The sequence below is a fragment of the Macaca mulatta genome, chromosome 19, assembly GCF_049350105.2.
Source record: "Macaca mulatta isolate MMU2019108-1 chromosome 19, T2T-MMU8v2.0, whole genome shotgun sequence".
Lineage (NCBI taxonomy): Eukaryota > Metazoa > Chordata > Mammalia > Primates > Cercopithecidae > Macaca > Macaca mulatta.
In genome coordinates, this window is record NC_133424.1 from 56,443,104 (window position 1) to 56,466,114 (window position 23,011).

The 23,011-nt window shown below is 43.4% G+C and overlaps 1 protein-coding gene and 1 long non-coding RNA gene across 8 annotated transcripts; one reads left to right on the top strand and one right to left on the bottom strand.

Annotated features, from left to right (window-relative positions):
* The first annotated feature begins 1,391 nt into the window (after window positions 1–1,391).
* On the top strand, window positions 1,392–17,405 carry LOC144329383 (uncharacterized). 7 transcript variants are annotated; one of them, XM_077983197.1, is made up of 6 exons: window positions 1,450–1,532; window positions 4,782–4,864; window positions 7,336–7,382; window positions 9,770–9,896; window positions 10,064–10,156; window positions 15,715–17,405. In XM_077983197.1, the coding sequence occupies exons 4-6, from the start codon at window positions 9,863–9,865 to the stop codon at window positions 16,926–16,928; spliced, it is 1,341 nt and encodes a 446-aa protein (XP_077839323.1). In that variant the 5' UTR covers window positions 1,450–1,532; window positions 4,782–4,864; window positions 7,336–7,382; window positions 9,770–9,862; the 3' UTR covers window positions 16,929–17,405. The 7 variants fall into 7 exon arrangements, with proteins under 7 accessions (XP_077839319.1, XP_077839323.1, XP_077839321.1 ...); XM_077983195.1 differs by lacking the exon at window positions 1,450–1,532 and adding an exon at window positions 1,751–1,906; XM_077983193.1 differs by lacking the exon at window positions 7,336–7,382 and having other exon boundaries at window positions 1,392–1,532.
* On the bottom strand, window positions 10,164–22,950 carry LOC144337575 (uncharacterized). The gene is made up of 3 exons (XR_013410789.1): window positions 19,965–22,950; window positions 12,196–19,743; window positions 10,164–11,882 (listed from the first exon to the last, which is right to left on the bottom strand). It is a non-coding gene; the product is annotated as an uncharacterized LOC144337575 (long non-coding RNA).
* Between the last annotated feature and the right edge of the window lie 61 nt (window positions 22,951–23,011).

The following is a 23,011-nucleotide window of genomic DNA, read 5'->3' on the forward strand; positions in this document are numbered from 1 at the left end:
CAGATTGATACCAGTGCCAAGCTCTTCAACAGTTATACTTGCTTTAAGATACTTAGCAATTCACTAACTTCTCTGAAATTTAGTGTTTCTATATCTAAAGTAGAAACATTACTGCCATGAGAATGTTAAAGGTGGGAAGATAGCTTTTCCATGAGGACACAGCTTCTCCATTGATGGCTGGAATTTTGTTTTTCTTTCTCTTTTCTCATTTCCTTAGTTTCCCACTTCCTACATAGCCCTTTAAAAAATGCAAATATAGACTTTTGCCTCCCCTTCACTAGACACTTCCTACAGGGCAAGTTCATCTAACTATATACTCCAAGCCAGAACTCTCCTCCGGAATTAACAGTCGATTTATAAACTAAAGCATGCTGGCCTCTGAACTCTCACCCACCAGGAGGTTGCCTGAAGAGACAACAGTTGAAAGCATGCCTGCTACTCTCTCCCTTCTGGTCACAACTTGTTTCTGCCCATGAAAAAGCCAACTCAACTGCCTAATAGATAAGGCACCAAGCCAGCACACAGACCCCTGCCCTCTTCCTCCCCTACCTTTTAAAAGTGCCTGCCTTCTGCTCTAAAAGCCAAGCAGTACACTTAAAGACAACACCTGTGCTTCCTACCCTACACTAGCTCTGGATTAAATAACTTTCTTTATACCAGATCTCCCTCTTGTTAACTGGACTTTGCAAACGGGAAGCCACTAATCTACTTTTCAGTTACAGGGGCTGATGCTTTCCTGGCTTCTCATTGTCCCTCCCAACCCATTCTACCTGGCTCATTCTTTAAACCAGTGGTCCCCAACCATTTTAGCACCATGGACCGGTTTTGTGGTCCACCAGGAATGGTTTCCGGATGAAACTCTTTTCCACCAGGAATGGTTTTCCACCAGGAATGGTTTCGGGATGAAACTGTTCCACCTCAGGCATTAGATTTTCATAAGGAGCGCCTAACCTACATTCTTCCCACGCACAGTTCACAATAGGTTTCACGCTCCTATGAGAATGTAATGCTGGGCTGATCTCACAGGAGGTGGAGCTCAGGCCATAATGCTCCCTCACCTGCCGCTCACTTCCTGCTGTGCCGCCCGGTTCCTAACAGGCAGTGGAACGGTACAGGTCTGTGGCCCTGGAGTTGGATATCCTTGCTTTAAACCCTGAGCCTCCTTTCAGCCATCTGACTGCTCAACAGTCACTCCCACTAGCTCCTTGAATATTGTATCTCCTCGCTTGTTCCCTGTCCAAGAACACTCCTGTCAATCATGGGAGACATTTAGACTTCACAAATTCTTGTTTATTCAATATTTTCGCTCGAGAACTCTGGGAAGGACAACTGTCAGGGTAACAGTCTACATTCCCCACCAGGCGCCTGGGGCTATGAAACTCATTCCCCCTGGGTGTTGCGGGAAGTGTAATCGAGGAGCACCATGTAGTCGAAACACTTGCGCCTAAAGGGTGAGATAATGGACATTTTCCTTTTGCATCCGAGGCCCTGCAATCTAGACACCTTGCGGGATTCCTGGTACTTTAGCTCAGGTAGGCATTTCCGGGGACTTCTGGGAATTGTAGTCCATTTTATGGGAAGTGCAGTCCACTGGCTGGTGAAACACCGGGCATTTTGGCTCTGGCAGGTGGTCCGGTGAATTCTGGGAAGGATAGTCCAGATGCTCTGCGGAGTCTCTGGCCCTTTGGCTCAGGCGGGCGGGTCTGGGGAATTCTGGGAAGTGGAGTCCAGACACTCTGGCGCAGAGGACACTTCCGGTCTCCGAGCCTGAGATTCTTGCTTTAATGACCGGCGTCTTGCAGGACATTTTGAACGAGCCCCTTTTGCCTGAGGTGCTCGCAACCACCTGATGATCGATGATCGTCTCAGGGGAAAAGAAGCCTTAGCGAAGAGCAGAGGTTTAGAGGTGCGAGGGCGGGGTGTTTATTGTTCCCGTCAGTGGAGCCTTCTGGCGTCGGGGGGCTGTGCCGGCGTCCCCGGGGGTGGGTTTGGGGGGGCCCTGTGTGCCCTGCTCTGAGGGTTTCCAGGGCTTTGACCTCGCTCAGTCCGCCTCCCTACGTATGCGGCCTCTTTCTCGCAGTGTGATGTGGAATGTTACTTAATGTCTGTACTTCCCATTGCTGTTCTTTAAAATGGTGCATATAGGATCATCCTAACATTGTTTTGCGAATTGAAAGAGATAATACAAATGAAAGCCTTAAAGTTGTCCCTGTTACTTGGTGAGTGGTGGTCTCTTGTTTCCTGATATTTTAAAACGTTTGATATCATTTCAAAGCTATAGAAAAACTGCAAAAACAGTATGAGAAATTCTCATATACTCTTTACCCAAATTTGCCGAATGTTTACATTTTTCCTGTTTGCTTTGATACCACCGGGAAAATACCTGTAACCAGAGACTGCTGATTGGTAGCTTTCTGCAGCAAGGAAGCCCACATACCATGGTAATTGTGGGGTGTCTTGGTAAGAGGCATTTAGGAAGGGCTGGTTATAGGGCTTCACATACCGTGGTAGATAATATTGGATATTATATTAAATAATACTGTTACCGATTACGTATCAGATAGATGTGTTAAAAGAATACTAGTATTTGTAGTGTACTTACTAGATAGTGTTGGATAGCATATTGCCTAGCATCATGTTATCTAATCTGCAGTTCCCTATATGAATTTGTTAAATTTTTCACTTAAAGTCCTTATGACTGTCCTCTCCCCACCCTTCACCTATTCAAAGTCCAGTTTATGCGTTGTCTTTAGCTGTCACATTTCCATAGTTGTTCATTTGGAGTTTGATATTGAAGGGGGCGTGCCTCTCCACACCTGTGGGTATTTATCGCAAGGTGGAGACGAGAGACTGAGAAAAGAAATAAGACACAGAGACAAAGTATAGAGGAAGAAAAGTGGGCCCTAGGGACTGGCGCTCAGCAAGTAAGGACCTGCACCGGCATTGGTTTCTGAGTTTCCTCAGTATTTATTGATCACAATCTCTGTGATTTTGGCGAGGGGGATGTGGCAGGACCATAGGGTAATGGTGGGGAGAGGGTCAGCAGGAAAACATGTGAGCAAAGGACTCTGTGTCATAAATAAGTTTAAGGAAAGGTGCTGTGCCTGATTTATGTGTGACTTTACACAAACATCTCAGTGCAATAAAGAGCAGTATTGCTGCCAGCATGTCTCACCTCCAGTCATAAAGCAGTTTTCTCCTATCTCAGTAAATAGAATGTATGATTGGGTTTTACACCAAGACATTCCATTCCCAGGGACGAGCAGGAGACAGATGCCTTCCTCTTATCTCAACTGCAGAGAGGCCTTCCTCTTTCATTAATCCTCCTCAGCACAGACTCTTTATGGGCGTCGGGCTGGGGGACAGTCAGGTCTTTCCCTTCCCACGAGGCCATATCTCAGGCTGTCTCAGTGGGGGGAAACCTTGGACAATGCCCAGGCTTTCTTGCGCAGAGGTTCCTGCGGCCTTCCGCAGTGTATTGTGTCCCCGGTTACTCGAGACTGGAGAATGGCAATGACTTTTACCGAGCATACTGCCTGCAAACACATTTTTACCAAAGCACACCCTGCAGAACCCTAAATCCATTAAACCTTGAGTCAATACAGCTCATGTTTCTGCAAGCACAGGGTTGGGGTTAGGGTTGCAGATTAATAGCATCTCAAGGCAGAAGAATTTTTCTTAGTACAGATGAAAATGGAGTTTCTTATGTCTTCCTTTTTCTACGTAGACACAGTAACAGCCTGATCTCTCTTTCTTTCCCCCACAGATATATTTCACATTTAGGTTCAGATTATACATTGTTGGTGGGGATTCCACAGGAGTGCTGAGATGCCCTTTTCTTTTCTTTTTTTTTCTTTTTTTTATCTTTTTCTTTTTTTTGAGACAGAGTTTCACTTTTGTCACCCCGGCTGGAGTACAATGGTGAATTAAGATGCCCTTTTCATTGTAACATAACAAGGTCCAAGTGATGTTCGTTTGTCCCTTCATTGGTGATCTCAGCTTTGTCACTGGCCAAGAAGATGTCTTTCAGATTTGTCCACTCTTATGTTACTTTTTTTTAAATTATGAAGCTTCTTATGGGAAAACACATTATTAGTGGGCATTTTCTTGTAAAGAAGAGCTTCCATTTCTCCTCTATTGGTTCATTGATGTGTTCAACTATAAATATTCTATCAATATGGACTCAGAATCCAGTCTTATTGATTCTAATAATATGTGCATTAACAGTTATTTAACTCTAGGTTTATTTTAGTTGTAGCATTCACCCATTTCAGGTGTACAAGTCAGTGATCTTTAGGAACTTTGATGTGGAGTAATCATCATCATAATTCAGCCGAGATCACTTTCATCCCCCAGTTGAACTCATGCCCATTTACTTTAAACCTCATTCTCACCTCAACTTTAGAACAACTACTAACCTACTTTCTATATATATTTGTCTATTCCAGACATTTCATGTAAATGGAATTGTAGGGTCTGCGGGTTTTTGTGGCTTGCTTCTTTCACTTACTGTAATGTTTTCAAGGTTCACGGGTGTTGCTGCATGGCTCATTGTTTCATTCCTATACATTTCCGAATAAGATTCCATTGTGTGAATATGCCACAATTTTTCTATCCATTTACCCATAGGAGAGCTTCTTGGTTGTGTGCAATTTGGGGTTAGTATGAATAATGCTGCTGTGAGCATTCATGTGCTAATTGAAACTATGAGTCCTTGTTGGTGGGTGACATCCCTGACCACCGTTTCATGTCTCTTTTTCTGTCTTCATGGCACTTTCCAGGCACAAGTCTGCTTTCCCTTGAACTGCATCATTCAGGACTCTGCAAATTCCCTAAAGTAGGAGGAAAAATGACCACGTCCAAGGTGAGTAGGGCTTTCCTCTCTTACTGTTAAAATTCCATCTTACTACTCAGATTGTTCTGTGTTTTTCTCTGTCCTGGGAAGACTCAAGGAGAACAACAGGACTTTGATGATCTCTTGTCACCTGGCTAATTTTTGTATTGTTAGTAGAGATGGGGTTTTATCATGTTGGTCAGGCTGGTCTCGAACTTCTGACCTCAAGTGATCTGCCCGCCTCGGCCTCTGCAAGTGCTGGGATTACAGGCATGAGCCACCGCACCCAGCCAGAAAGCCTTCATTTAAAATGTCTAGTAATACTGGGCCGGGTGCGGTGGCTCACGCCTATAATCCCAGCACTTTGGGAGGCTGAGGCAGGCAGATCACCTGAGGTCGGGAGTTCGAGACCAGTCTGACCAACACAGAGAAACCCCGAGTCTACTAAAAATACAAAATTAGCTGGGCGTGGTGGTGCATGCCTATAATCCCAGCTACTCGGTAGGCTGAAGCAGAAGAATCACTTCAAACCAGGAGGCAGAGGTTGTGGTGAGCTGAGATTGGGCCATTGCACTCCAGCCTGGGCAACAAGGGTGAAACTCTATCTCAAAAAAAAAAAAAAAAAAGTCTAGTAATACTGAAGATTGGCCAGTCACTTGTGTACTGTCACGCATTTACTTCTCAGAGCAGCAGAATGAGGAGGTTCCTGTTCTCTTCTCCTAAACTCATGAAATATGAGAAACCTGCAAAAAATCACAGAGGCAATCAAGGATCAGGAATCTTAGCCATTCTGCTCAAGTGAAAGAGAAAAATTCTCCATTGAGGGTGTGGTGCCCTGTTGTGTGAGTGTCTGGAGTGCTCCCTTGAGTGATGACATCCACAGGTGGCGCTGCTTCTCTTTGTCCTGCGTTGGTGTGACTTCTTTTCCTGGCATCTACTCAGGTGTATTCATCGTTCCAAGTACCCAAGGACAGTGATTACCACAGGTGTTCTTAAAAATCTCTAAACTCCTTCTTATGGCACAAGATGCCTCACACATTGTTTTTTTGTTTTGTTTTGTTTTTGAGACAGAGTCTCACTCTGTTGCCCAGGCTGGAGTTCAGTGGCGTGATCTCAGCTCACTGCAAGCTCTGCCTCCCGGGTTCGCGGCATTCTTCTGCCTCAGCCTTCCGAGTAGCTGGGATGACAGGTGCCCACCACCACGCCCAGCTAAATTTTTTTTGTATTTTTAGTAGAGACAGGGTTTCACCGTGTTAGCCAGGATGGTCTTGATCTCCTGACCTCGTGATCCACCCGCCTCGGCCTCCCAAAGTGTTGGGATTACAGGCGTGAGCCACTGCGCCCAGCCCGCCTCACGCATTGTTACCGGAAAAAAATGACAACCTGGGGCAAAGACATTTACCCCTTGGATAGTTAAGGAAGAATAAATCCAGAGTAAGAATCTTCTAAAAGGATAAAGAAAATAGTTCAAACAGATTGGAACAAAGAACACTAAAAGGCAATTGTAAAAGAAGAAATAGAGATGGCAAAAGTGATGGTATTCATTTATAATAATAAGTGAGAATAATACAATGAATTGTTCTTCCTAATCAGATTACCAAAACCATGGGAATATTTATAAACTACCCTTGGCCATGATAAGGAGAATTAGGGTATCGATTGGAGAGGTAGGGAAAAAAGTGAGACGAAAGTATGCCATTATATGATGATAATATTAAATGTGGTTATTTTTCACATTTTAATTTTCACATGAAATTATTTTAAATGAGACAGGAGAGTTAGATGTTCTTACATCTTACTACTTATTATATTATCTTTGCAGGATTGATAATGGAAAATATGTAAAAATATTTATTCTTTAGTGTAGCTAAAAATAGATAATCAGTTCCCTGGAATACTGTGGAACCCTGAAATAGATAATGGTAATAAACAGTAATAAGTAATACTAGCTAGTGTTCATTAAACACTTAGTCTGTGCCATAGACTTTTCAAAATACTGTATATTTCCTTTCTTAATTCTTGAAACTCTGTCATATAAGAACTATTATTCGCAGAGGGAGCAAGGCTTGTAGGCAAACATGTCCGAGGTCACATGGTTAGAAGAGGGCAGACTCTTAGGCTGTGTACTGAGGCATACTGGCTTTTGATCAGGACACTAAATGCTGCAATAAGCATATGTGGTTTGTGCCTTGCAAGTGCAGAAGACACACTACATAGCTGTCTCACACCGAGTACCATGGAGCAGGTTCACTGTGCACTGTTTACCAACTCGTGTGAGTCCTGTGGGACAGAACACACTCACATGTAGCAGATTACATGAAGCAGATTTATGACTACAGATTGGCAATAAGGGAGCCCAGAAGCCTGGGGTCCACTGTGAGCCGGCCATCCAGGGCTCAAGAAAGCTACCTTGAGCAGATGGAATCTTGACTGTACGTGCCCCACTTGCACCAGAGCTGAGGCACCCCAGAAGGTAACCTGCCCTTGTTTATATACTTCAGGGTGCCATGACTCGTGGAGAAAAACTTGAAGGACATCCTGCTTCCAGGTGAGAGAGGAACAAAGCCTAGACTGTCAAAGGCAGTTAATTCCTCCCCATAATACTGCATTCCTAGAATAATCTACAGTTATTCTTGACAACTGCAAGGAAGAAAGGGGAGAGAACTGAGTCTGCCCATTTCTAACCATGTGACCTCGGACATGTTTGCCTACAACTGTCCTGCAGTCCATCCCCTGACCTAGATATCCCCCTTAGCCAACTGGTCCATTTCATGTGCCCATCGACCTCCCTAGGCCTGGAGGTGTTGGTTGATCTTGTTAGATCAGTGTAATACCTTGACTGACACAATCTCTGCCAACTTCATGGAATTATAGCTGGAATACATTCCGTGGACCCCAGAGGAGCATGACCACAAGCAGCACGGCCAGACCTTCCTGAAGTAGCAATCCTGCCTGGGTCCCAGTTATCAAAATAAGAAGCTGCTGAAGATACCAAAGAAGAATCATTCAGATGGCCCCAGTGTCTGAAGCCAGTGGGCCTGCTTCTGGGTTGCCTCTCATTGAGTTTTTACAGTAGCTATGTATCCAGAGAAGACCGGAGGTGTTGGCAGTCGCAGACCCACTCCTCCCAGTAGGGCTAAAAGCACAGAGCACTTGTGTTTTTTGAACCTTCCTGAGGGAGTGAAGGGATGTTGCTGGGCTCCCGAGGCAGTGGCCGTGGAAGAAGCAGTATGTATCGACCACTGTCTGTGACAGGTGTCTCACCATTTTTCATGGGAATTGACTTGTAGGTGTAGAACATAAATCTGGAAGCTAGCTACAACTCCAGGCAGGTCCCCAGTCAGCCTGGGGCACAGCTTTAGTCTTCTTGCCCAGTGGTACATCTCGCTCCCAGGGTGAGATCTAGGGGCACCCCCGGCATGCCCAATGTTTAGGATCTAACAGTCTGCCAGCTTTCCAGGCATGACATAGCCACCCTGTATCTGGGTCACCCTCCAAACCATCCACAGAGAAAGCCATAAGGCTCAGGTGCACACAACACCCATGCCCTTGTTTGGCTGTTCTGTGACCCATTTGTGGGAATGGGGACATTATCTTTTGCCAGCCAGAGCTCATTTTTGGCACAGTCGCATAAGGTCAGTTCCCCGCGTATGACGTTCATGCGGCCCTTACAGAGAGGAATGCCACTCATCCAGTTCTGGTTTTCATTATATGGAACATTTCTCATCCAGGTAGTCAAAGGAACATGGTGTGAGCAAGCACAGTCCACTGTAGCTTTGTTGAGGTTGTGTGATTCTGTTGCCTTACACCAGTTACCACTGGGCCCTCCAGCTCTCTCTCATGTGGCAGGTGCCAGGTCCTGACTTGACAAGCCAGGGTTATGGAGCTGTTGGTGTGCACTGTGGCATGAGGGATGCTGGTGTGGTTTACCATGGTCAGGATGAGAGGGTCACTGTGGTTGGTGATAGAATAAATCCAGGGTAGCAGATGGAACACTTAACCAGGTGACATAAGGTGACTGCAGCTTGAGATAACTTAAGGAATGTGCTGTGCTTCCAGGCCTCTGCTGCCACACCCTTGGGGAAACAGCAGATTAATACCTGTTGGATAGGGGGCTGGCTGAGGTGGTGTAGCGACCTAGTCTGTCCCTGTCCTGAGGCTACTACCACTGTAGACATCCATTCCCCTGGTTTTTTGGCCAAGACTTTCCTGCCTGAGTTGTTCAGTCAGGAAGGAGGTCATGTCCTGTACAAAAAGATATGCCTGATAGTGCCAGCCACCCAAATGGGAGGATCAGGTGTCCCCAGTACCATCAGAAGGACCCTGATACCCCCTACAGTGTTCTGTGGTCTCATTCTTCACCACTGTGGGATCCTGTAGAAGTCAGGGGATGTTCAGGGAAGCATCACCTCCAGATTAGAGTCAGGAGGACCTTTGTCAGTTACTGTGGTGATCTGAACCACAAACTACCAACAGGATGTGCACTATAAAGGGGAAAAGGAAAAATAATTATTGGGAATACTGAGATTGGGGTTTCACAGCCACAGCCTCATCAACCGGCTGCCAGGTTGGGCAGATACTGACTGAATTGCTCACTGTTGCTGGGACTATTAGCAAGGTTCATTGAAACCTATATACCTGTAGCCCAGGATGCAGCATTTAGACTCCTAGGGGGGCTACATACCAGTAAACTCAATGAGTTCACTAAATAAGACCACAGCACTTCTCCATCGTTGGACTTCTGATGACGCTTGGGACAATCAATGTGTGTCATTGTCAGGACACAGACTAGAATGAATGGGAATTCTATAAGTTGACCTACATCTCTGAAGATCCAGAAAAGCTTTCCATTTTTTCCCTTGACCTCCTCAATGTTGCTTCTCTCCCAGTAACCATTGGTTGTGAGATTGAGGTTGCATATGTTTGATGCTGTAGGAGGCAGTGACCTTCAAGGATGTGGTGGTGGTCTTCACTGAGGAGGAGCTGGGGCTGCTGGACCTTGCCCAGAGGAAGCTGTATCGAGATGTGATGCTGGAGAACTTCAGGAACCTGCTGTCAGTGGGTGAGGACAGGCATCTTCTATAAGGGAATGTCAGGTCCCAGGAGTGGTTTTGTATCCTAGGGTGTTCAAGTTTAAGTGTGCAGTGGGAACCTAAATTTCCAGTAAGTGTTACCCTGATATTATCTAGAATATGTTGGGATTAAGCATGTGATTTTGCCTGTTTACAGGGCATCAACCATTCCACCGAGATACTTTCCACTTTCTAAGGGAGGAAAAGTTTTGGATGATGGATATAGCAACCCAAAGAGAAGGGAATTCAGGTAAGAAGCAAGCAACTGTGTGTCCTTGTTTGTGACTTCCATCTGTTTTACTTCTGTGCGTGTTCAGCTGCATCACCTTGTTCTAAATGGCCAAACATCTTTCCTGGATTATTATAACCTCCTTCCAGCTGGTGGCCCTGCTCCATGCCTTCCCACCCTGACATCTGTTCTCCTCATGGCGGCTAAAGTGATCCTTAGGACCTGGATGTCAGATTGTCATTCCTCAGCTTAAGAGCCATTCCGGCCTCCTTTTTTTATGAAAGCCTCTTTAAGTGGCTTCTAGAAACCCCTGTGGTCTACTCTTCATTCTTCACTGCCTCTTCACTACATCTCCCATACTCTCCCTCTTTCTCTATCTTTTCTGGCCACCTTGTCATCCCTCTTGTTTCTCCATCCTGCCAAGTACACTGTATCACCTGTTGCTGGTACCCAATGACCACGAACTTAGATGATTAAATAAGAAGCATTTATTATTTCTCTTTTCTTTAGGCCTGAAGTGTAACACATCTCACTGGACAAAAATCAAGCTGTCTTAGGGCTTTGTTCCTTTCTGGATGTTCACGGAGAGAAGTCTTCGTTTGTTTTACCAGTCCCTAGACACTGTCCACATTCCTTGGCTCTAGTTTCCATTCCTCCATCTTTGAAGGCAGCTACATTGCATCCTTGACCATTCTTCCAGAGCCACGTTCCCTCTGCCACTCTTCTTATGCCTATGTCTTCCACCTTTCAGGTCCCTTGTGATTGTATTCATCACGCCTGCATGATCCAAGTTGACTTTCCTACTTTCTGCTTAGCTGATTAGTGACCTCAATGACATCTGCAGCCTTAATCTGCCTTGCTGTGTAATGTTTCAGATTCATAGGTCCTGAAGGTTGGATGTAGACATCTTTCAGGAACAATTATGTTCCCTACTACAGAAGCTTCTGCCACAGAGCCCTCACTTGCTTTTGTCTCTGACTGGAATCCTCTGTCCCCACAAAACTTACTGACCCCCTCCTTTAGTTTATGCAGGTCTCTGCTGAGTTTTACTATCATGGGAGAGGTCATCTTCAAGCACCCTATTGAAAATACCATCCTATCTTTACTTGGCCTGCAAGTATTGTGTGTCATATGCTTTTGTTTACTGGTAGATCACCTATTCCCTTTCAAATATAATCTCTACAAGGTGTTTATCTGTTTGTTTATGACTGCATTTTCAGTGCCTAGAATAGTTCTAGTACATGGAGGGATCTATAAATATCTGGTATCCTGATGAATGAATTAATGGATGGGGGGACTTCACTGTCTGTAGGAATCATGGAGCTAGCTAATAAGTAATACATGAACCAGAGTGAATGAAATATATTAGTCCCTTGGAAGCCATAGGGATTTGATTTCAGGACCCCACATGGATACCGAAAGCCAGAGATGTTCAAGTTCCTGATATATGTGGAGTATTTGCCTATAACCTATGTACATCCTCCCATATACTTTAAATCATGTTTAGACCAGTTATAATACCAAATGCAATGCCTACCTGTCACTTCATTCACAAGGATTCAACATAGGACTTAGTTTGTGAGAAATTCCAGTTTTGCTCTTTGGAACTGAAATTTTTTTCCCTAAATAATTTTTAAGCACTGTTGGTTGAATCCATGGGTGCCAAACCCATGGATATGGAGGGCTGATTATATATTGCAGAACAGTTTTTTTTTTCCTCTGTGGATGACTGCTTATCCATTTTCAACTTTCTTTTTTTTTTTTTTTGAGACGGAGTCTCGCTCTGCCACCCAGGCTGGAGTGCAGTGGCCAGATCTCGGCTCACTGCAAGCTCCACATCCCGGGTTCACGCCATTCTCCTGCCTCAGCCTCCCGAGTATCTGGGACTACAGGCGCCCGCCACCTCGCCCGGCTAGTTTTTTGTATTTTTTTGTAGAGACGGGGTTTCACTGTGTCAGCCAGGATGGTCTCGATCTCCTGACCTCATGATCCACCCGTCTCGGCCTCCCAAAGTGCTGGGATTACAGGCTTGAGCCACCGCGCCCGGCCCCATTTTCAACTTTCTTAGGTTTCCTTGACATGACTGGTTTTATGTGTGTGCAGTTAACCCATGTCCTGTGGAAACTTCTAAGCATAGCATTTTTTTTCATGACCACACTGAGTAATATGCCTTCCCTGGGACCTACCCTGGAGCTTTCCATAGGGAGCACGTTTATATCTGGGAAGAAAGTCTTTTTGAATGAGGATTTCCAGCTACATTTCCTTTGAAAGATTTACCCATTTGCAGCCCATTTGCCTTTTCCAAAGTCGGTCTGCACTTCACTGCCCCCAGGTTCCTCCTTCCTTCCCTTAGAGGGGGAAGAATGAGGATGAGAAGACGCAAGTTATGTAGCTGAATGTTGACTCTGTTTCTGGTCATCTTTCTTCAAAAATGTGTATATTTCCTCATCTTTACATTATGCAAATTTAATTGTCAAAAAGTTAAAAGGACACAGATTTTACAGGCTTTTTGTTTATTTTGATAGATTTATTTTGAACTGGTATATTTTGAACTGGTAAGCGGTATGACCTGGAAGGAATTGGGGAATTACTTTCTCAAAATAGAAACATCCTGAGAGACCTTCCCTTCTCCTTAAAGACCTCTTATTTGTAAGTCACAGTGTATTAAATATATCCCTGTACTGATGAGAGGATTATTCCCTTGACCGTCTTTGTGGGCGGAAACTGCAGGGTTTGTTTCACTCAGCCCTCCGCTGTCCACTCCTTGCGGGAGAGAGCATGCAAGTGAGCGAGTGCCAGAACTGGAGCAAATGAATGCTGGAATTGGCTGGTCGCTCCTCTCTGGTGGGAGCAGGCTCTGTGCATGCCCCACAGCAGTGTCCAAGCATGTTACAACCCGTGCTGTTTCAGCTCTGCCATCTGGGGATGGCCAAGTGCCAGCCAGCTCAGTGGAGCTTCAGAGTAGCTGCCCCTGCCCTCTTGGCAGCTGGGTTCTTGTCCAGCATCCAGGAAGAACCGGGTCACACGAACTGTGTGAAAGGTAATGAATAAAGAAGACTTTATTGAGCAGTAGGTGGCTCTCAGCAGAAAAGGAGGCTGGAAAGGGGATGGGAAAGTGATCTGTTTCTGAAACCAGGCCATTTGTGGCTAGAACGCTCTCCAAAGCCACACCTTCTGAAGTTAGCCAGATCTATCTATAGTTTCCAACACTCAGTTGCTTCTCTGCTTACTGCTCAGCAACTTGTATCCTTGCCACTCAGCTGCTTGTGTTGCTCTGCCAGCTGAAATCTTTTATGGGCACAGGATAGTGGCAGGCAGGCCAAAAAAGCAACATTTGGGCAGAAAAATGGGGTCATCTGTTTCCACTTAGGGCCGAGGTTCTAGGCTTAAGAGTGGAGTTTGGCCAGGAGCCCAGCCCTTCTCTGTCACCACTGTACACCAATAGGTATCCACTTACCTGTTAATATTTTCCAAGATTCAACCTTTGGAACTTAACTCTCCATCAGAAAAATTTACCTGATTCAGGACTTGGTAATATCCTGACAAAGGTTTGAACATTTTGTGAGCATGAACCATAGTAAGAAATACCTTTCAGTATAACCTGGACATTTTTCATGCGTGTAGATGTATGTGAGTGACTAGCTGACATTTCATTAACGATACCTTTCCTGCTTGTCTCCACGCTGTGATAATTTTCATTCTGATTCCTTTCTATAAATGTCTATTGCAGGTTTTAACTTTATTTCAGCTCACTGATATGTAGTCTTGAATATAAAAAGTTATAAAGGCCTGTTTATCTACATTATAGGCTTTCTTTTCATTCCAAGTGATTCTTCACATCATTGATTGTCTGATCAAGAGCATCCTCCTTTGTGGACCCCTGGAAGGACAGCCTTTCAGATTCCCCTCAGAACTGCAGTTGTCTGTACTCTTTCAGATAACCAAGTTACTGTCCATATCAAAACAGAAAAGTAAGATTAAGTATTTTATACGTGTCGTGCAAAATTCTTGCATAGGAATACTTTCGATTTGTAGATATAAACACTCTAAGGTGTTTGATGTTTAGTATCATGAAGGGTTAAACTAAAAAGTTTAATGGGACATTTTACAGAGAACTGCTCTCACTTCACTCCAAATGCAAATTCAGGAGTTTTTCAAAACTACCTTCACTTTCAATAATTTCCTAGAAAGACTCTCAGAACTCACTGGATGCATTTATTCTCACAGTTACTGACATTTACAGGGAAAATATGCATATTATAGTTAGCCAGTGGGGAAAACCAAGTAAGACAGAGTCCAGTGAAGCACCAAATGTGGATCTCCTATTGTATTCTCACAGTAGAGTAGGGCATGTTACATACCCAAAATTAGCATGTGACTTAGACACAGGGAACTACCAATCAGGGAAAGTCAACTGAGTGCTGGGATCAGAGTAATTATTGGGGCTCCATTACACAGCCATAATTGGTTGGTTGATTCCTTTGTGGTTATTTAGTCTTTTGGTCCACTGGTTCCCTGTGACCTAAAGCCCCACGTTAAATCACATTGTTATTTTTTCTGATATGGGGAATTCCACCTGCCATTTCCCATCCCCCAAAGCTGTGGCTAGTCACAACCCTAAATTATATTATTTCACTATCAAGAGTTACCCAAGATTTGCCCCCAAGCAAACAGAGACACTTTCCTCAGGCATGCCCCTTCAAGATCCTACAGATTATCTCTCAGATACTGAGGACAAAGTCCCAACCTCTTTTTAGTTAGGTTAACTTCTTTTCTTATTTTTAAAAATGTTTTTTAAGCCACCTTATACAAAAAGGAAGGTTAACTTCTTTATAAGGAAATACAATATACAGGTAAATATACAAAGTATTTATTGTTACTGCTTTGCCTTAGAGTTCCTTTTGATTCATATTTCATTATGTACATAATAGTTTAGTAATTTATCATGTAAGATTTCAGACTGAGTTGGAAATTTTAATAGTAACAGGTTAAATGTATGTGTCATATTAATTTTTTATTTCTATCAAGGATTTTATATTTGAGATGTGGTATCGTTCTTTCTTTCTCCTTTTCCTTTTCCTTTTCTTTTCCTTTCCTTTCCTTCTTGTTTTGAGACAGAGTCTCACTCTGTCGCCCAGGCTGGAGTGTAGTGGCACAATCTCGGCTCACTGCAACCTGTGCCTCCTGGGTTCAAGCAATTCTCTTGCCTCAGTCTCCCAAGTATCTGGGATTATAGGTGTGTTCCACTACACCTGGCTGATTTTTATATTTTTAGTAGAGACAGGGTTTCACTATGTTGGTCAGGCTGGTCCTGAACTCCTGACCTCAAGTGATTCGCAGGCCTCAACCTCCCAAAGTGCCTCAGCCTCCCAAAGTGCTGGGATTGTGGGTGTGAGCCACTGTGCCCGGCAACATGGTATGGTTTTAGATTGCTCTCATGCAAACCAGAAACCAGGGTGCACTTGGAAAACAAAAACTGAATGTTCATTGAAGTTTCATACCATGTCCTAAGTGTGAACTCTTAAAAACACTGAACAGGGCATAGCTTGTCCTGATCTCTTAATTTTGTATTCTGATAGGAGGCAAGATCCAACCTGAGATGAAGACTGTTCCAGAAGCAGGACCACATGAAGGGTTGTCCTGCCAGCAGATCTGGGAAGAAATTGCAAGTGATTTAACCAGGCTTCAAGACTCTACCACAAATAGCTCTCAGTTCTTTGAACAGGGTGATGCCCACTCCCAGGTTGAGGAAGGACTATCTATAATGCATACAGGACAGAAACCTTCCAATCATGGGAAGTGTAAACCATCCTTCAGTGATGTTTCCATCTTTGATCTTCCTCAGCAAATACACTCAGCAGAGAAGTCTCATTCCCGTGATGAGTGTGGAAAAAGCTTCTGTTACATCTCAGCACTTCATATTCATCAGAGAGTCCACCTGGGAGAGAAACTCTTTAAGTGTGATGTGTGTGGTAAGGAATTCAGTCAGAGTTTACATCTGCAAACTCATCAGAGAGTCCACACTGGAGAGAAACCTTTCAAATGTGAACAATGTGGGAGAGGCTTCAGATGTAGATCAGCACTTACAGTTCATTGCAAATTACACATGGGAGAGAAACATTATAATTGTGAGGCATGTGGGAGGGCTTTCATTCATGATATCCAGCTTCAGAAACATCAGAGAATTCACACAGGGGAGAAGCCATTCAAATGTGAGATATGTAGTATGAGCTTCCGTCTTAGGTCAAGTCTTAATAGGCATTGTGTGGTCCACACAGGAAAGAAACCAAACAACACTGGGGAATATGGAAAAGGCTTCATCGGTAGGCTGGATTTGTGTAAGCATCAGACGATCCACACAGGAGAGAAACCATATAATTGTAAAGAATGTGGGAAGAGCTTCAGACGGTCCTCATATCTTTTGATCCATCAGCGAGTCCACACTGGAGAAAAGCCATACAAATGTGACAAGTGTGGGAAGAGCTACATTACTAAGTCAGGTCTTGACTTGCACCATAGAGCGCACACAGGAGAGAGACCTTATAACTGTGATGACTGTGGGAAGAGCTTTAGACAGGCCTCAAGTATTTTGAATCATAAGAGACTCCACTGCCAGAAAAAACCATTCAAATGTGAGGACTGTGGAAAGAAGCTTGTACACCGGTCATACCGTAAAGACCAACCAAGAGACCACAGTGGAGAAAATCCATCCAAATGTGAGGACTGTGGGAAGCGCTACAAGAGGCGCTTGAATCTTGATATAATTTTATCATTATTTTTAAATGACACGTAAGTGTTGTACATATTTAAGGGGGAAAATTTGATATTTAAATATACGTATATGATGTATAATGATCAAATCAGTGTAATTAGCATATTTATCACCTCAAACAATGATCTCTTCTTTGTGTTAGGAAAATTAAAAATTCGTTGTTTTAGCAATTTGAAAATACATCGTTGTTGATGATAGTCACCTTTAGTGCTGCAGAACAGTAGAACTTCCTCCTATCTACCTGTACTTTTGTATCCTTTAGCCAACCTTTGGCCATCCCACCTATCCCCTACCCTTCCCTGCCTCTAGAGCCATTGTTCTCACTACTTCTATGAAATCAGCTTTTTTTTAGCTTCCACATGTGAGTAAGGACAGTTGGTATTTATCTTTCTTTGCTTGGGTTATATTGTTTAACATAATGTCCTCCAAAGCTCATCCATGTTGCTACAAGTGACACAATTTTGTTTCTTTGTTATATCTAAAGAGTATTTCATTGTGTGTGTGTGTGTGTATGTATATATATATATATATGCGCCACCTTTTCTTCATCTATTGATAGACACTTAGGTGGGTTCCGTATCTTGGCTATTGTGAGTAGTGCTGCAGTGAACATGGGAGTGCAGATATCTCCTCGGCATACTGATTTCCCTTCCTTTGGATATACCCAGTAGTGTGATTGCTACATCACTGGAAATATTAGGCCTCAGAGGCTTCACATAGGAGAGAAACCATGGAAGTGTGGCAGAATGGTATGTGCTTCATTCAGACTTTAACTCTTCATCAGTGTCCACACTGGAAAGAAACCTTAGTAGTGTGATGTGTGTGATAAAGCCTCTACTCAGTCTCACTACAGTCTCATGTGAGAGTTCACAAAGGAGAGAAACATTAAAAATAAGAGGCATGTGGTAAGTGTGAGTTCATATCTTGTCATTTATCACAGAATCAATGCTGCTGATAGTTTTCATCTGGTCTTATGGGAAGTAAAACATTTGTTTAAAGTTAGTGTTTCAGCCATAGCTCAGCATACCCCAGTGGTCATGGGACTGTCATAGCAGAGAATGCTTGTAAGTCGTGCTGCAGGGTTTCAAACAGAAGTTTGACAATTAGTTATTATTCAGGAGACAGGCCTTAGTATAAGAGTTTATTCACACACTTTCAAAACACTAATGAATATGTCGAAATTGATGACCCCTAGAATGTCAGCCACGTGTCTTTGTATTTTTGCTGCATCCTTACATCGCTTGAGTCTGGAAGATTGAGGTTGTAGTGACCTATGATAGTGCTACTGCACTCCAGCCAGGGCAACAGAGTGAGACCCTGTCTCAAAAAAAAAAAAAAAAAAATTAAATAAATACCTTTGTGTATTTCTGGACAAGCATATCTGTTTTTCTGGAATTTTTTTTTTGAGTGTACATACATAATGTGTTACAATTATATTCTTATTTTCTTTTTTTTTTTTTTTTTTTTTTGAGACGGAGTCTCGCTCTGTCACCCGGGCTGGAGTGCAGTGGCCGGATCTCAGCTCACTGCAGGCTCCGCCTCCCGGGTTCACGCCATTCTCCTGCCTCAGCCTCCCGAGTAGCTGGGACTACAGGCGCCACCTCGCCCGGCTAGCTTTTTGTATTTTTTAGTAGAGACGGGGTTTCACTGTGTTAGCCAGGATGGTCTCGATCTCCTGACCTTGTGATCCGCCCGTCTCAGCCTCCCAAAGTGCTGGGATTACAGGCTTGAGCCACCGCGCCCGGCTTATATTCTTATTTTCTTCAGCAATGAATATTTGCTGGAATTTTTCTATTTTATAATTGTATGCATTAGTTTTAGATTTCTCAGTGAACATCAGAAACCCCACCTCTACAAGAAATACAATAATTAGCCAGTTGTGGTGGTGTATGTCTGTAGTCCCAGCTGGAGACTACTGGAGAGGCTGAGGTGGGAGGATCACTTGAACCCAGGAGGCAGTCATATAGATAAATGGAATAGAATTGAGAATCCATAAAGAAACCCATACATCTAAGGCCCCTTGATTTTCAAGAAAGATCAGGCCGGGCGCGGTGGCTCAAGCCTGTAATCCCAGCACTTTGGGAGGCCGAGACGGGCGGATCACGAGGTCAGGAGATCGAGACCACCCTGGCTAACACAGTGAAACCCCGTCTCTACTAAAAATACAAAAACTTAGCCGGGCGAGGTGGCAGGCGCCTGTAGTCCCAGCTACTCGGGAGGCTGAGGCAGGAGAATGGCGTAAACCCGGGAGGCGGAGCTTGCAGTGAGCTGAGATCCGGCCACTGCACTCCAGCCTGGGTGACAGAGCGAGACTCCGTCTCAAAAAAAAAAAAAAAAAAAAAAGAAAGATCCAAGATTACTTTATGGAGACAGAATAGTCTTCAACCAATACTGCTGGGACACCTATACACAGACACACAACATAATGAAGTTAGATTGTATCTCACACTACACTTAAAAGTTAACTCAAAATTCATCAATGACCTAATGTAATAGCTAAACTGTAAACGTAGAAGAAAACATAGAAGTAAATCTTCCTTTTTATTTGGAATGGATTCTTCAATGAAACAACATGAGCAAAAGCAAATAAAAATACAAAAATGGGACCTAAGTTTTAAAAAATGCTATGCATACATGAACATTGTCAAGAACATGAAAAGACCGTATGGCATGAGTTCTATCCAAATTATATAAAGAATTCTTACAACTCAATAACAGAAACCACCCAGTTAAAAAAATGGGCAAAGGGCTGGGCGCAGTGTCTCATGCCTATAATCCCAGCACTTTGGGAGGCTGAGGTGGGCAGTTTACTTGAGGCCAGGAGTTCAAGACCAGCCTGGCCAACATGGTAAAACCCTGTCTTTACTAAAAATACAACTAGCTGGATGTGGTGGCCTCCTGGGCTCAAACCATCTTTCCACCTCAGCCTCTTGAGTAGCTGAGACTACAGGCACGTGCCATTGCCTCTGGTTAATTTTTGTATTTTTTTGTAGAGATGAGGTTCCTCCATGTTGCCCAGGCTGGTCTCAAACTCCTGCACTCAAGTGATCTGCCCACCTCAATCTCCCAAAGTGCTGGGATTACAGTCATGAGCCACTGCACCCAGCCTAAAAAATTTCTAATTTTTATGGGTACACATATAGAGTATGTGATACAGGCATACAATGCATAATAATCACATCAGGGTAAATGGGGTATCTGTTACAAGCATTTATCATTTTTGTGTGTTAGAAACAATCCATACTCATTTAGTCATTTTAAATGTACAATAAATTATTGTTGACTGTAGTAACTCTGTTGTGCTATCAAATACTAGATCTTATTCATTTTATCTAAGTATATTTTTGTACCCACTAACCATCCCCACTTCCCTCACCACTAACCTTACCTTTCCCTCCCTCTGGTAACTAACATTCTGCTCTCTGTCTCCATGCATTCAATTGTTTTAGTTTTTAGCTCCTACAAATAAGTGAGAACATGTGAAGTTTGCCTTTCTGTGCCTGGCTTATTTCACGGAACATAATGTCCTCCAGTTCCATCCATATTGTTGCAAATAACAAAATCTCATCATTTTTGTGGCTGAATTGTGGCTCCATTGTGTATATGTCCATTTCCTGTATCCATTCATCTGTTGAAGGACAGTTAGGTTGCTTCCAAATTTTGGTTATTGTGAATAGTGCTGTAATAAACATTGCAGGGGAGGGTGCAGATATCATTTCGATATGCTGATTTCCTTCCTTTTGCGTACATACCCAGTGGGATTGCTGGACTGTATGGTAGTTTCAGTTTTAATTTTTTGAGGAACCTCCATACTGTTCTCCGCAGTGGTTGTACTAATTTACATTCCCACCAACAATGTGCAAGGATTCCCTCCCTCACTCCTTTCACATCCTCACCAACATTTGATATTGTCTATCTTTTGAATAAAAGCCATTTTAACTGGGGTGAGATGATATCTCACGGTAGTTTTGATTTGCATTTATCTGATGATCTATGATGTAGAGCACCTTTTCATATACCTGTTTGCCGTTTGTATGCCCTCTTTTGAGAAATGTCTATTCAGATCTTTTGCTCATTTTTAAATTGAATTATTAAATTTTTTCCTATTGGGTTGTTTGAGCTCCTTACATTCTGGTTATTAATCCCTTGTCAGATGTATAGTTTGCAAATATTTTCTCCTATTGTGTGGGTTGTCTCTTCACTTTGTTGATTGTTTCCTTTGCTATGCAGAAGCTTTTTAACTTGATGTGATCCCATTTGTCCATTTTTGCTTTGGTTATCTATGCTTTTGGGGTATTACTCAAGAAATCTTTGCCCAGACTAATGTCCTGGAGCATTTCCCCAATGTTTTCTTGTAGTAGTTTCATAGTTCGAGGTCTTAGATTTAAGTCTTTAATCCATTTTGATTTTATCTGTGTATATGGTGAACAATGGGGTGAAGTTTCATTCTTCTATATGGGGATATCATGTTTTTCTGGCACCATTTATTGAAGAGACTGTCCTTTTCCCAATATATATACTTAGCACCTTTGTTGAAAATGAGTTCACTGTAGGTGTAGAAATTTATTTCTGGATTTTCTAGTTTACGCAGTGCTAAAAAGAATGTACTGTACATGAAGTGATTTCTAGGATATGTTGTTACATGACCATAGAAGAGTTAGAAACAAGCTTTCTTTTAAGTAATAATGGAAAATAAGAAATCTACACACATTGATATGGTTTGGCTGTGTCTCCACCCAAATCTCATCTTGAATTATAGCTGCTATAATTCCCACATGTCATGGAAGGGCCCTAGTAGCAAGGACAGATAGAAGAGTGACTTTGAATAGAATGGGAGGCAGGTTTGCCCTAAGCTATTTCCAGCTTGAGGTTTCCTTAGTGATTTTGGGGGCCCAAGATATTTTCCTTTCACAATACTAAGCAGTTTAATTTCTCTGGAATGTGGCGTTTCCACATCTAAAGAATATTAATATGAAAACTTTAAAGTGGGAAAATAGGTTTTCCAGGAGGGCAATTGGCCCTCCATATTGGCTCTTGACAGGGCAGGAGCATTGCCATCTTGGACAATCACTGCCATTTTAAAGTTCACCTTGATCAAAAACTGCCTAAATCCAAAGGGCATCAGCCTAATGGCTAAGGTCGGCATGACCATAAACCATAAATGACATCTTCAACCAGAAACATTCCAACCATAAGATAAACCCCTCCCTGACCAGAGACATGCCAGCCCTGAGATAACCTCCCTTCCACTGGAGAGATGTCAGTCCCAAGATAACCTCCCCTCCAACCAGAGATATTCCAACCCCACAACAGACTTCTCCCCAACACAGAAACATTCTAAGCCTGTGATAAGCTCTCTCACCCTAAAGTCAATACTCTTAGTCTGTAAGAGACTGTGCTCCTGACGGCAATCGGCCAGAAGCCCCTCTCAGGTTTATTCTCCAAAACGAGCCTGTCTTTGACTGTTGAGCCGCTTTTCGTGTTTCTTTTCTCTTTCTTTAATTCTTACAGCCCTCATAAACACTTAAACTGTGGTTGTTTTTCTTGCCAAAGCAGTGGTACAACAGTGTCTGGAGCAGGGGCTGGTGCCCCAGGAATTGCCTGTCCCAAACCATTTTTTCCTGGCCCATTATTTAAGCTCTTAGATTTAGCTCATACTGTTAGCGTCTAGTATATTAGCCTTTCAGCCATCTCCTGACCGCTAACTCCTTGAAGATTGTATCTCCTTGCTTTGTTCTCTTTCAGTAACACTCCTGTCATCATGGCAGGCGTGTAGACTTCAGGAATTCCTGTCTATTCAATATTTTCTCTCGAGGACGCAGGGAAAGGGAAGGACCACTCTCAGGGTCACAGTCCATATTCCTCACCAGGCGCTCGGGTATATGGAATTCATTCCTCGTGGGCATTGCGGGAAGTCTAGTCAAAGAGCACCGGGGAGTTCCAGGCTTCCCGCTGGAGGGTGATAATATACAACGTCTCCTTTGGCATTCAAGGAAGTGTAGCGCCGGCGATCCGTCGAATGACGGGCAAGTTGGCGCAGGGCGGCGTATCCGGGGAATTCTGGGAAATGTAGTCCACACGCTGCGCCGAGTAGGGGGCACTTC

What these genes read in the sequence shown, in the direction of transcription:
- LOC144329383 (XM_077983193.1), top strand. Translation starts at nt 1,460, where the DNA reads ATGGACATTTTCCTTTTGCATCCGAGGCCCTGCAATCTAGACACCTTG. An exon ending in TTCCTGGTACTTTAGCTCAG is followed by an intron (nt 1,533 to 4,781) that starts GTAGGCATTTCC and finishes GGCACTTTCCAG; the next exon opens with GCACAAGTCTGCTTTCCCTT. An exon ending in GAAAAATGACCACGTCCAAG is followed by an intron (nt 4,865 to 9,769) that starts GTGAGTAGGGCT and finishes TTGATGCTGTAG; the next exon opens with GAGGCAGTGACCTTCAAGGA.